At 42.2% G+C, this 14,331-nt stretch overlaps 1 protein-coding gene across 2 annotated transcripts; it reads left to right on the top strand.

The window, feature by feature from the left end:
• Positions 1–268: 268 nt before the first annotated feature.
• bgnb (biglycan b) lies at positions 269–13,721 on the top strand. Of its 2 annotated transcripts, XM_026333299.2 has the most exons (8): positions 269–516; positions 6,843–7,107; positions 9,815–9,927; positions 10,484–10,697; positions 10,835–10,945; positions 11,565–11,658; positions 12,136–12,274; positions 12,348–12,545. In XM_026333299.2, the coding sequence occupies exons 2-8, from the start codon at positions 6,858–6,860 to the stop codon at positions 12,543–12,545; spliced, it is 1,119 nt and encodes a 372-aa protein (XP_026189084.1). In that variant the 5' UTR covers positions 269–516; positions 6,843–6,857. The 2 variants fall into 2 exon arrangements, with proteins under 2 accessions (XP_026189084.1, XP_026189085.1); XM_026333300.1 differs by lacking the exon at positions 269–516 and having other exon boundaries at positions 6,858–7,107; positions 12,348–13,721.
• Positions 13,722–14,331: the final 610 nt, after the last annotated feature.

Genomic DNA, 14,331 nt, shown 5'->3' on the forward strand with positions numbered 1-14,331 from the left:
GGATTCTGTGATGTGCTATTACATAGTGTTAATATTGCAAGGTTTTTATGATATGTATGTGTTGTGTCATAAATGATCATAGATTATAATATTACAACTATGCTGCAACCCGTTTTATTGTAGCAGCAACTATAATGGAACAGAAGTACTTTCTCTACTCTTCCCCCACCTTCTCCTCCTCCTCCTCCTCCTCCTCCTCCTCCTGCTGCTGCATCCAAAAGAGGAGAAAGGAGGCTGGCTTGTTGACTTGGCTCTACCCTACCCCCCCGGCCCTCAGTCATTTCCTCGGTTTGCACTGAATTGTGCACACACGGTGCCCTGAGACGGTTCGCAGTGGCACACACCAGCAGAGGAGCTGTGGCTGGATGTCAGAGGATCCCAGGGAAACGCAGCAATAATCCGTAAATGTGATGATAATATAGGACAACTTCTCCAGGACAATCTAACATACAGAGGGAGAAAACACACTTCAACCTAATTGTGGAATTTGGAACTAATATTATTTCTATCCTAAAGGTAGGAGGGTCTGGTTATTTTCTTCTTGGTGCTGTTTAGTCCTCTAATCACCCGGGGACAGTTTGTTTCCTTTTCACGGTGATTTGACTTCACACATACCAAGAAAACATTGGAGCTTACTGAGTTAGAGTGGTGTTTAAAAATGTTATACTGCTGAAACAATATAGTGCATATTGAATTATGAAAATAAAACACCATAAAGTTGCTATTAACGTGGCTGCTACTACAGATGTACTAACAACTTGCCTCATATGCTCACATTCTTTGTAGATGTCAAATTTTATGATTCAGTTAAAGTTTATATGCCATTTGTACATAGTTTGCACCACATGACCCATTGAATTTGTATCTTAATCATTTGTTTTTTTTTTCCAGTATCCTATTTAAGCATTTTCTGTATTATCTAGTTATTTGATGCAACCTGTTACATCTGATGCTTTACTTCTGGTCTTGCCTAGCAACACTAGATGGCGCAACAAGTCTCCAGTACTGTTAAATTGGACCAAATATGACAGGACAAGATAATTATGGTTTCTGTCCACTCACTTTATCCTGAGATCAGTGTTCCCTTATACTCTCATCAGGTTTTAAATGTAACACTGGGCATTTATGGTTGGTGTTTTACGTCCATTTCTGTAACATCATTTGGGGAGAATAATTACAGAGGAACGTACCAATCAAGACAATCTGTTCTAGTACACATGCCTGCACTACCCTCAAATTCAACCTCTGTACACACAGTGTTTAGATTGAAATGTGTTGAGAGGCCTGTGGCCTGAGAAACTTTATCTGGCAGGGATCTTATTATAGCTTCCACTTTTCCTTGTGTTTTATTTTGTCCCATAATATGATGCAAAGAATCAGCAGGGATTTCTCTCTGACCCTGTTCCGTCTTGTGCAGAAGACTTCATGCCCAGCTGTGGTAAACTGCTATTTATGAACCATTTATACCATTTAAGTGAGTCACCTTCCTGTAGAAAGACAACATTAGTCTGACTCTGGAGTGACTGGTCAGACAGTCAGGATGACGGTGTCTCTGTCTGTTTCCTGACCGTCCAGTCTGACTGCCAATTAGCCTGAACACCTACACCTGCTCGTCTGTCTGCTCTGTACCTGTCGCTGTGCATTTACCTGTCTGTCTCAACCTCCACCTCACAGTTTTATTTCATTTTCTACTTTTTCTGCACAACATCAGACAAGCACGTCCCCTATTGTTCCATAGTCCCCATGCAGAGGACTGTGTGAATCCTTGGTAGTGGTTACAGTTTCCCTTATTCAAGGACTTTTCAGTCCAAGTTTGTATTTGTGCTCTGGAAATGTCCTTTTTGCCATTTTTTGGCAATAAAGTTTTCTGGTTGCTCCATTTTGGGTGTATTAAAAAGCAGCCATAGTTTACAGCCACTATTCATAGCCCACTTATAACTGGCACCTTATTCACATTCTCTGAATAAGGCTCATCGGCTCACAGGCATGGATCCTCAGGTCACCTGCCCCCCTGCTGTTGACTGATTTGACCCCTCTGTGCAGCTGGGCCCTGGTTAGGCCTCATTTCTGCAGCGTTGAGCTGCATGCCACCACATCCAAGCTTGGCGGCAACAGAGAAGATGCCAAACAGTTCCTTTTTTTAGGGACAGCAGTCACCAAATTACAGTCGCTAGAGCAGTTAACTCCACCCGAACACTCCTACCAGACCCGCCTAGCTCTAACAGCCTGTGTGTCTGAAGAGGACATGAATTTGGGTTGTATGTGTGCGGCTGCCTGTCCATGTGTGTACACGTGTAGAGATGGTACAAGGAAATGAGGCAGGGCTTAATGACATGATCGATTTCAAACTTCACATATTCAGACTAAAAGATGGTTTTTATATATATATATATACACATCTGAGTATGTGTTTGGACTAACTTGCATCCCCACAAGCAAACTCTTGCAACTGCTGTGTGTTTTACATTTGTGCGTTTTCAGGAGTCTGAGTTTATTGCAGCTTGGATTCTGCTCAGAATAACATGATGGGTTGGGAGACGATACAAAACTCTTACTAAAAACAAATGAACATCCCACAGAGTGACTCCAGCCCAAATTACATTTATTCACTACAAAACAATACTAAGCCATGTCCGGTGTTTTGTGCTCAGTCAGCACTATGATCACTTTGAGCCACCGTGTGATGTTAATCGGCACTGACTGTTGACGTGGCGCCTGCCAATGTACCAGCATTGTGGTGCCAGCTGGCGCTTTCAGCGCGCTCTCTGCCCCACCTTAACTCTGGACACACTAATGCCAACGCAACCTTAGTAGCTACTGCTCCTAAATGTGAATATGCTGATCAGACCCAGCTATTCAACGTCTTCAAGACATTTTAGTGCCACCAAAACTTTGTCTGTTGACTCAGAGAACCCAGCAGCTTATATGAGTCAAAAAGGACAGGAGGTGTGACTAGTTTGAGGGCAGCTGTGCTCATGGGAGAACATGTCATTATTCTTGGCACAGAGATCCTATAGCTTAAATATATGTTTGTTTAGCTTCGAGCTTGACAGGGGCAAAGGCTCCCTTGTGGTCATGTCAAAGTAATTGTGGTGGATGTAAAGGCTGACAAGTACCCAGCACTTGACGAACAACTCGTATAGGAAACGTAAAGTACATCTCAGACCCTCGGTCTGGGAAACTCAAACAACTGAAATGCTTGGAGGGCGGACTGTGCAGCAGATGGCGCTTTTGTTGACAGATTGCTGTGTTTGATCGTTAGTCAACTTCTATCCATACATACATAAACCACCCGTGAGTCCTGCCTCTTGCAGTCTCTGTTGCTCTTTCTTAATCTCCAGTAGTAGGCCAGTGGAATTCATCTGTGTTATCATGGCTTCATCCACATTTAGTGGGTCATTTAACGCGTGCACCTCGTATTACTCTCATTAGTGAGGACCAAAAACCTGTTTACACACTGGCATTGTGGGGACTCTGTCTTCCTCATGGAGACCAGAATAAATGTGTAGTTGACAGGGTTAGGCAAGTATTGGTCATGGTTAAGTTGGTTGGTAAGTCTCCAAGTAATTAATTGTTTCTGTAGTCTAGACCCTAGGTATGGGTGGAAAATCATTTCTGTGGAAGAGTAAAGTCTTCATCTCAGCTATGACTCAATATGCCATAGGCCAAAAGTATGTGGACACAATAACATTAAACCCACATATATTTATTAAACGTATAATTTCATTACCCTGCTGCTGTAGCAGCGTCTCTGCTTCTTTTCATAAGATTTTCTGCTCCTTTTCAAGAGCAGTGGTGAGATTGGAAACTGATGCTTTTAGATGCTTTATATTAGAATTTTTATAAATTGGCACTGGAAGGAAGTTATGTATGTTTACAGTGGTAGCCACATATGAAGCGCAGAGACTCTGTGCTGCAGTTGTTGATTAGACCCTTCCTTGTATCTTCCCTGCAGCTTCATCTGTCACATCATTGCCTGCTGCTGCCAACACACAACTCCCACACTTTTTCTGTCTGTCTGCATCATAATTGTCATTCTGCTGCTCTTTTTGCCCCCCCCCCCCCCCCCCCCCAATCCCACACACCCTAAAACTCAAACTCCATAGCACCTCCGAGACAAACAGTAACTGACAGCAATAGCTGCACATTTATCCCTCCATTAAACCGCCCTTGGCCTTTGGATGGGAGGAGAGCTGAGGCAACAACAATTAAGGCTGAAGCCTTTGGTTTGTTTTCACCTCAGACTGGTTTGATGGTTTGATGGTTCACAGTTTAACTGGAGGGAGAGGAGAAGAATTCGTACACTTCAGTTCTAGTTAGATGAAAGTGGTCATTACAGCAAGAGAGGCTGCTTGATTGTGGGATGTAGTTTAGTATTATCGTCATGTTGTGTTTATAGTAGCCTCACACGTCATTCCTGGATGATAATATACTGTTCTCCCTTTTTCTCTCATCTATCATCCCCAATGGCTCTGTCTGAGAATCTCCATCCACTACCACAGCTCTACAAATGGGAGACAAATCACTGCTTTGTGCACTGTTCTACAGATTAGTGCATTCGTGTCACATTTTGAGATTTACAGTATCTTGGCTATTTGTTATGCTTCCCATGTTGTTGCATATCCCAGGTTGCAGAAATTGTAAGTGTGTAAGTCCAGCGGTGCCTTCTCTGTATGTGGAGCTTGTGTGTTGCGTGTCATTGTGTGATGCTGACTATTTATGCCCTAGCTGTGTCCTTTTGGCTGCATTTTTCTGGCCAAGCCAAGGCCAGTGGTGTTTTTTCTTTTCTGCAAAATGGTATAATTTGGCAGCTATTTTTGTTGCAGGGAGCAGATTGCAGGGGCCGGTTGTTCATTCTTCCAGGGCAGGTCCACATCATGCACAGGCTCTTTGTTTTACTGATTTTAATTTCCCTAAATAATCCTTTTTTTTAATACAGCAACATTTTTTTAATGCTTTATAGAGTTGCAACATTAATGTTCAATGGCCAGACTGAAAATAGATCATTTTCTCATGCAATGGATGTTATATATAGTTCAGAGCTCAAACGTGAATCAGGTTTATGTTTGGATATGAATGTAGACAGTAGCTATTGAAATGTAGTTGATAAGCATGTTTGGTTAATTCATTTAAAGGATCAGTATGTGTTTAGAGAACATTTTTATGATGTGTGGAATTAGAAACATTTCGCCAACATTAAAAAAGCTTTTCAAAATCCCCTCACAGGCTTTATTACTGCAGTCTCCTTTTAAGGCCATTCCAAGTCTTGCATCCCTTCAGGGCTACTAGAGAAATCCCAGGATATGAGGTAAAAAAAAAAAAAAACAGGACCAAGCTCAAGCAAATGTTTGAAGGGTGTCCAGTTGAGAAGAATGGGATTGACACCCATTAGCAACACACAAAACACATCAATTTCAAGACCTCTGGTGGATTAAACGACCCATATATTTTATTACTCTCTTATGCTGTAAATCTCTTTTATATCACTTCTCTCTCTTTACCCCATTTCTCTTTTCGTTAATCAGTCTCTCTGATAATCCAAAAAGCCAAAATTTGCTTCCCTTTTGCTCCCAGTGAAAGCTCGGATCATGTTGCAGCAGGATCCTTCAACGTCTCAGGAAAGCATGGTAACCATTGGCAGCAAGGCTTTTCACCTCTGCAGGATTATAGAGCCGTGAATCAGAGAAGGAATTAACATGGCAAAGTTAGAGATTATAGGGTTTATACTCTCACCCTGAGGTCCACTGTAGGACTAGTCTTTACATCATAGGATTAGCTTCAGGTTAAAGGTCAGAACTTCCTGCTGTAAGGATCATGTCGCCAGGTAATGATTTATTTTGATAGGAATCAGATTTTGGTTTGAATGGACGGGTTAGTTAAGTCAGTGTCACCAGGATCATGCAAGCAAACTAACACAGATGCACACGATTACACATCTAGTGCCCTCTGTACTCCAGTAGTGTGTGTGTGTGTGTGTGCGTGCGTGCGTGTGCGCGCAGCACCATGAGATCATGGAGTCAATGTTTCATGATATGCATACACACTGAGACACACGTACATTCGCACAGACAGCCTGCACACCCAGTTTCCCCCTCAAATGAATAGTGGCTGTGTTTGATTGCAGGAATAAAGTTTTCCACCACAGGAGTTAAAGTCCTCTACACTATCCCATGTGAGAAGAGACCTGCCCTCCTGGGAACTGACTTGGTGTCCAGGAAGCAGTACAGTGACATTTTGTCAGTGTGGTTTAGGCGGCTTTCATTCCCAGAGTCAGTTTCTGGCAAGTTTACCAGGGGGAATGAGGGCATTTCTCCTGACCAGCCTCCAGCTCTCCTGGTCTGCCTGTTAGGTGTGGTATAAACAGTAGAGCTTTGTAATTACGGACAACCAGACCATTTCATAATATTTCACTGTCCATTTATCACAGAGCACTACCCATAGCCTACTATGCAATTAATTTATAACACTTGCACATGGCTAGATTAACCTGTTAGAGACATTGTGACACACACACACACACACACACACACACACACACACAGTCATACCCCCAACCCAAGCCTAACGCTAACTTTAAACCAAGTTGTTGTTTCATTTGCCTTCAGGTGAGTGAGTGAACCTGAGGCTTTTGGCACCTGTGCATATTGGTGTGTGTCCACAATGACGTAAACTGAGAGGAGGAAATGCTGGAAACACCTGTCAGTATGAAGCAATTAACAACCTCCAAAACGCTTTTGCTAAAAACAAACGAGTCTTACCTTGATGAATGTAGGAAGCTGGAAACCGAGTGTTCACGTTCAACCAAACTGACGCTGCTGCCCTTCCTTCTTCTGTTTTCTCAGGTGTGTCAGTAAAAGATGTTGCCACATTTCTCACTCCTGCTGTTGCTATGTGTGGCCCGGCTGCTCTCCCCCTCCTCTGCTCTGCCCTTCGAGCAGAAAGGCTTCTGGGATTTTGCCATGGACAGTATGGACAGCGTCGGGATGATGACGATGATGAGGGATGAGGAGGAAGGTTCGGCCGTAGAGGAGATCCTCCCCCCTGACATACCCACATGCCCCTTCGGCTGCCACTGTCGGCTCAGGGTCGTCCAGTGCTCTGACCTCGGTCAGTGAGATTGTGTGTGAAAGAAACAACAAAGCCATGCATATTTGTGATGCTTCGCCATCACTTCTCAGTGTGTGAGTGCGGCTGTAAGTTCAGAAACAAAAACAAATGAATTGCACAGTGAGTCAGCATGACCCGAGACTTGCATGATTTTAATAGCTCCAGAGATTAAAATCCCCTTTTGGTGCATTATCTAAGGGAGGACGTTCTCCCTTGGGACAGTGCTGGTTTAGTTTCTCAAGGGAAAGCATCTTATTGCAGGATTTTATGGTCCAGACTCTAGTCACTGGCTAGAGAGGAAGAGAGAGGCAATTTGAGCAGAAAAGGAGGAGGAGAGTTATGGTAAAGAAGGAGGAAAAGAAAATAACATACAGAAAGGGATGAAGAGAAGAATGAAGGCTGTTAGGTAAAGGTAGAGAAAAAGATGGATGTTTAACAGGAACCCAAAACAGGGAGAAATAGAAGGAACAACAGGTTAGTCCAGAAAGACTTAAAGGTGTGGATGGTGCAATTTGGGAAGAAAGACATGAGCATGAGATAAAATGTCTTTTTATGTCATGATGAATTTACAACTTAAAAGAATTTCCAATATTATGAAATTATTCTCCATTTTCCCAGATAATCAACTAAACAAATCCTCAAAATATGATTTTCATGATGCTTTTTAAATCTGTGACCTAATTTTAGTTGTTTCCATATAAAAATATACTGCAATTTCCTGACTGTAGATATTGTAATTACATGCTTTTTTGTCTATTCTTTTAAGGCCAGACAAATGTAATTCAGTTATAATTCTGAATATAGAAAGATTCCTCAGAATATACTGCCTATATAACTCTAATACACTGTCTGTGTTTAGACATAATGGTGTTGTCGAATCATCATTCTAAGAGCTCTATATATTTACTGTCTCTGGCTATTCTGCAGTGGGTAAATATGGAAGCGTATAATTTCCAGGATGTCAAGTGCTTATTTAGAACCAGTGTATTTAGGCGGTGGCGTCTGTATCCTCTCAGTGTGCATCCCTGCATGATGTCGGGTATTTGTGTTGGAGGGTGCTTAGGTTTAGAAGGGTGCTAGTTTTGTCAGTTTGTGGTAAAGCCTTTGAGATTTGTGGGCGATATGGGTGAAGCGCTGTGGTTTGGGGATGTGAGGGTTAAGGGCCCGAGTTAATCGGGATGTTGGCAAAGGGTTTTTCAGGTTTGTTTATTATACCTGTTGGCAGGATGCATGCTGAACTCTGCAGGTGCTGACCAGACGGTAAATATTTCCACCTGGTAACAGTCTGAACCTTTGGAGTCACGTTGCTTTCTCAGCAGCTGTAATAACTTACAAAAGCAGCTCATAGACAGAGTTTATAAGGTGCAGTAGACCAAAGACTGAAATGTGATCACTGACCTAGAATTAATGAATTTTTCCAGCTACATAATTTCTTAGATAAGACACGTTATGAACCTCCAAGATTCTCCAGCCACTGCACCACATCTTTCAGCACTGCACAGACATGAAATAAACAGAATGTCAGAGGAAACTGCTGAGGGTTTGATCCTGTGTGGTGGCATGGAGGGTGTGGCAGAGTACCGCCAAAGCCATATATCTAAACTTAACTCTAGATGGACAGCTCTGGGTCAGATGTGGTTGGTGGCAGGCTGGATCCCAGTGGGACAGCTGGCACTCTCTCAGCAGTAGGCCTGGTTGCATCATGGTCATGGTCCATGGCGAGTTCGATCCTGGTGGAGGATTCGCTTAACGTCTGTGCCATCGACCACATCTGATACACTCGTCCACATGGCTCTGTAATGTGGTTTGGTTAATGATCACTGGTTACTGTGTTTGTGTGTGTGTTGAGTCATTTTTCCAGAGAGAGCCATGAATGGAACAATGCAGGTGTATTCCTTAATGCCGTCCACTTATTATAACCCGTTCTTAGCCTGTATGAATTTACTGCTTGGTGAATAATATTTATAAGTAACCCTGACCCAAACTGCTTTTGGTGTTTATGGTGAGTGGTGACTATTAACCACAGACGTTCTCTACTTCTCAGCAGGTGTCCATCACAGAGAAGCCAAAATGAAGCCCCTAATGTTCCCAGTGCAATGGCAGCTTCACCATGCGTTATCACACACAGCTTGTGTTTTATATGTGTCAGCGTTGTGTTCGTCTCCCTTTTATTTGATGTGTGTGATTTTGCTGATGGTATTTAAGTCACAGCCTGTGTGACTTCTGTCAAATGGAAACCAGATGTAAAACATCTGGTGTCCCCATCTGGTGTGAGGGGAATTTATGTTTCTGTGTGTGTGTGTGTGTGTGTGTGTGTGTGTGTGTGTGAGAGAGAGAGAGAGAGAGAGAGAGAGAGTGTGTGTGTGTGTGTGTGTGTTCATGTCATTGTCAGTGACAAACCAGTATTGTTAGTTATATGCTGCACTGACTGCTGTGTGTGACCTCCAGCGTTGTGTGTATGTCCACGTCTCATTACAATAATAGACGAGGGGCCCCAGAGTGCTCATTTGCGATTGTGTGGGAGTGAGAATTGGTTTAATTTTTAGGCCTGATGGAGGTTTCAAAACAGACAGTGGGTATTTATTTTTCAAAGTTTATGTCTAAGAACTTGCCCAGTGAAAACAAACTGGACTTTTAGGGTGTTGGTTCACAGTCACCCATGTAAGCATTTAATATAATTCCCCTCTTTATTTTTATTGGTCTTCAGGTCTGACTGAGGTGCCAAAAAATATTCCTCGGGATACCAAGTTCCTGGACCTGCAGAACAACTACATCACTGAGCTCAAAGAGAATGACTTCAAAGGCCTCACTAATTTATACGTAAGAGAGACACACACAATCTGGTCACATTTGCCGTCATAAGCTCAGCACCTCTCAGGGATGTGCAACTGACTCGTCTCAGCTTGTATCAGCTTGGTAGTGTATACCATTATGATCCTGCATCTCCTGAGAGATTAAGAGGTTCATTTCCTTTCTTCTTCTCCCTGCATCAGCCTGTGCTCTGAGAGCTCTAATTGTGTTAATGCTTGAGCCCGAAGCCAAAAGGGAGCATTCAGGCTCTTTACTCAGAAAGGCTTTGTTCATTGATGACCTGCATTCAGGAGCTCGGTCCAAAAGCAATATTAGATCTGGCAGCTCAGGAAACACCCAACATGACATTATACAATAACATCTTTATTAAGATCTGTTTACCTCAGCCATCATGCCTCCATCTTTCAGCCAGCACTGGTGCAGGGACATTCCGCTTGGGTGATGCACTGCTGTGAACTGTTGAAGGATGTTTTAATTCACTGTAACACATTGTGTTGCTGGTGTGTTCTGCATATGATTTTTGTCTTTTCTTTCTGACCCTGTGAGTGCTGTTTTGTAACTTCAGGGTCTGTCTCTGAGGAATAACCTCATCTCCAAAGTCCATCCGAAAGTATTTGTCCCTCTGAAGCACATGCAGAAGCTCTACTTCTCCAAGAATCTGCTGACCACCATCCCCAAAAACTTGCCCGCCTCTCTGGTTGAGATCAGGATCCACGAGAACCGTATCAGGAAGGTGGAGGCTGGAGCCTTCACAGGACTGGTCAAAATGAATTGCATAGGTGAGAAATGCTGACGACTTCAGCTAATTTAACGTGTATCCTGTGGTGCTCACTGCTGCGTTTGCCACTTTATAGCCTCGTCATTGGATTTTGAAAGTAACTGTATTTTGTTTAATGCTACAAATACTCCATTGCAGAGATGGGAGCAAACCCTCTTCAGAACAGCGGCTTTGAGCCTGGAGCCTTCAAGGGATTGAAACTGAATTATCTTCGTATATCAGAGGCCAGACTGACTGGGGTGCCTAAAGGTAACAATACCTCAGTGTTCAACATGCAACAGTGGAGGCATCACACATTTTTTGGCTGTCTAAAGGAAAAGTTTAGCATTTGGGAAATACTCTTTGTAATACTCTTTAATACTCTCATTCACTTTCTTGCCAAGACTTAGATGAGAAGAACTGTGCTGGTCTCATAAATGTGCAGTATGTATGTAAATCCTACCTGCAGCGATCTGCCTACTGGAACCTCTACAGCTCCTTATTTAACCTTTTACTGTCTGTTATTTGTTTTGTCTCTAAACCAAGTCTCTGCTGTTTCCTGGCAACTGCATAGTAACAACAAGACTCCAGGAAGTCACTGTCCGCAGCCAAGAATTAAATTGGCCGCGAAACCACAAATCTTATATTTTTATACTTTGATTTTGTGTATTCATAAAATACCAACACATAATGTCTTAAATAGTGCTTTAGAGGCGCTGATAGAGTTTTTCCACCTCTGGATAAAGGCAGGCTAACTTCATGCTGTGGCCTGTATCTTCATATGTAACTGATGGACATAACCAAGCAAATCTCACGAACATCCTGCACATCCTGCAGGATGTCCTACAGTACAAAATAAAATCTCCTCCCTGTCATTCTGGTCTTTCAGATCTTCCAGAGAGTCTGCATGAGCTTCACCTGGACCACAACCAGATCCAGGCCGTGGAACTGGAAGACCTGAGCCGCTACAGAAACCTGAACAGGTGCCTCCCACACTCTGATGTCTAAGGTCTATTTTGCGTACCTGATAAGAATTATCATGTGGTTTTAAAAAGACACATTCCCAGGCAGCTGTGCCACATGTGTGTGAACTACAGTGACATCGCTCTTAGAGGTAGCAGGATAACACTGTTAGTTTATGCTTCTATGTGCTTTCCCACTCAAAAAGAAAGCATCTCCCCGTCTTCTAATGTGATATGACAACTTCAATTTTAATAGTGGTGTTACATTCCAGTTTTCTTTCACCTACTTCCTGCCCAATCCTAATCTCTGATGTGACTGTTTAGGGTCTGAGGCGCCAGGCAGCTGTGGCACTAATGCCCACATGGCTTAATATCACTTTCCTGCAATGATAATAATCAGTTGTGCTAAGCAGTTTAACAGTTAAGCCAAATGTACCATGCAGTGGAGTGTTTTCTGCCTCTTTCACATTTTCCCCCTCTTTGTCTCACTTATTCCAGGTTGGGCCTCAGCTTTAATCATATCCGTAACATAGAGAATGGCAGTCTGTCCTACCTGCCCATGCTGAGAGAGCTGCATCTGGACAACAACCGCCTCAATAACGTTCCCAGAGGCCTCCCAGATATGAAATACCTACAGGTGAGTGCAATGTGCACAGACATCTGAGGCTGAACGTCTTCCACAGTACTGCTCACCCTCGCCTATTTTCCAGGTTGTGTACCTCCATTCCAACAACATCAACAAGGTGGGTGTAGATGACTTCTGCCCTCGAGGATTTGGGATGAAGAGGACGTTCTATAATGGCATCAGCCTGTTTGCCAACCCTGTCAACTACTGGGAAGTGCAGCCTGCAACTTTCCGCTGTGTCAGCGACCGACTGGCGATTCAGTTTGGCAACTACAAAAAGTAAAGACAGGGAGATGCTGGGAAACGGAGAGAGTAAGGGGAGATGATGGAGGAGGATCAGATAATAATTTAAATAAACTTGAGCAATAGGGGGAAGGAGTTAATAATTCAGAAGAATCTTATTTTTTATTATTATTAATGTTTTTGGAAAGAGAAAGAATGATGCAGAAAATTGGCAACGAATTGATTAAAGGGAAAAAGAAGTGAAATATAGAGTAACACAACTTGAAGGGAGTATAAAGCAAAGCGCTTGCAGTTCTTCATCTGAGTTTTTGCATTTTTGAATTTAGGTTTTGCTATATGAAAAGAACAAAACTGAGGAGTTAATCTGAGGAGGACACTTTCCCCAGTCTAAAACAGGATAAAAATGAGGATGTGAAACACGGCATTCAATTTTTTAACACAAGAATACCTATTTTGATAGAAGTCATTTTTATTACAATTTAGGTTAAGATTACAAGCAAAAGATAGAAACACAATGCATTATAGATTTTTATATATATGTACAAAAAAAACTGCTCAGTATGACTTTTTGTGTGTACTGATTTGGAAGAAAAATTATTGTCCCTGTATCACTGGTGTGAAGCCAACTGGCCCTCAACTCTGTGATTAAATTATACTGTATTAAAAAAACAACCAGTCACAGATTTGGGGCTATTCTCTACCATGAACAGACACGAAAACCATTGCACAAAGAGTTTGTATATATCCTCGCAGTTGGTTGACTTAAAGGGCAATAGGTACTGTACACTTTAAGACTCACCTCACCAGAGCTAAACATCTTTTCTTATTCATCTGAGGTTTATGAACCACCCGTGTGCCTGTGTAACGAGCCTATTCTGTGCCTTTATTAAATAGCTGTCTAATACATTGTTACAGTATTCCTTGTGGGGACACTGTTGTGGTGTGTGTTTTCTCTATCTGGGGAAAACACACATCTGCTTTGCTTTGAGACAATGAAGGCAGTGTGTTCACATAGTGCAACAAACTATAGTAGTGTTGATGCATTGTTTTGCACAAATTTTCTGTTATGCTTTGTCTGCTTCAGGGTTACTGGGGGGTTAGTCTGTTTACATTAGTAGATCTATCTATGTGGAACTACTTCACTATACTGTCTTTGTTTCTGTTCTGTAATCTGACAAGCTACTGCTGCATGTGAATAAAAACCTTTTTAGCCTACTGCAATAAGCCAGAGAACAATGCCCCTGGGTTGGATGAATAAAGAAGGAAAATCAAAAACGGAAACATTTGATAAATGAATACTGCACTTTGTAAACCAAGAAATAAATAAAACAAATCTCAGACATTTAGAAAAAGTCCACATCTGAACACAAACATGTAGAGCGCGTTACATGCATCTTATGACAGCTAAATCTTTAGACATGTGTGGGATTCAACTACCAACATTTATTTTGGTGCACAACAAATATCCCTGCTGTTCTGTGAGACTCGTTTGTCCTTGCTGTGGGATTTAGTCTCACACTTTCACTCTTTCCCTCAGCTCTTCTTCTCTGTGGTGGTTTCTCACCAAGTTATCTTCAGTGGGAGCATCAAAAAGAATCCTGCAGAAAAAAGACATTTAATTACACAAAAGGCTTCATTATTTTCACACTGACAAAATGAAGACAAACAAATTTAGGAAGATAAAGGAAACTGTATTTTTTAAAACTCTGCTTAATATTGTGCGTCTTAAACTGGAAAGTTGCACTTTTTAAGCACGTTCTGAAGGCGTCTAGGCCTGTTAGTAAATCATAGGTGGCTAAACGATAATATCCACTTCATTTTTAAAT

The sequence above is a fragment of the Mastacembelus armatus genome, chromosome 7, assembly GCF_900324485.2.
Source record: "Mastacembelus armatus chromosome 7, fMasArm1.2, whole genome shotgun sequence".
In the NCBI taxonomy this organism is placed as follows: Eukaryota; Metazoa; Chordata; class Actinopteri; order Synbranchiformes; family Mastacembelidae; genus Mastacembelus; species Mastacembelus armatus.

Coding starts and splice junctions, on each gene's coding strand:
- bgnb (XM_026333299.2), top strand. CDS start 6,858: ATGTTGCCACATTTCTCACTCCTGCTGTTGCTATGTGTGGCCCGGCTG. Junction 11,659..12,135: donor CGCTACAGAAACCTGAACAG/GTGCCTCCCACA, acceptor CACTTATTCCAG/GTTGGGCCTCAGCTTTAATC. Junction 12,275..12,347: donor CAGATATGAAATACCTACAG/GTGAGTGCAATG, acceptor CCTATTTTCCAG/GTTGTGTACCTCCATTCCAA.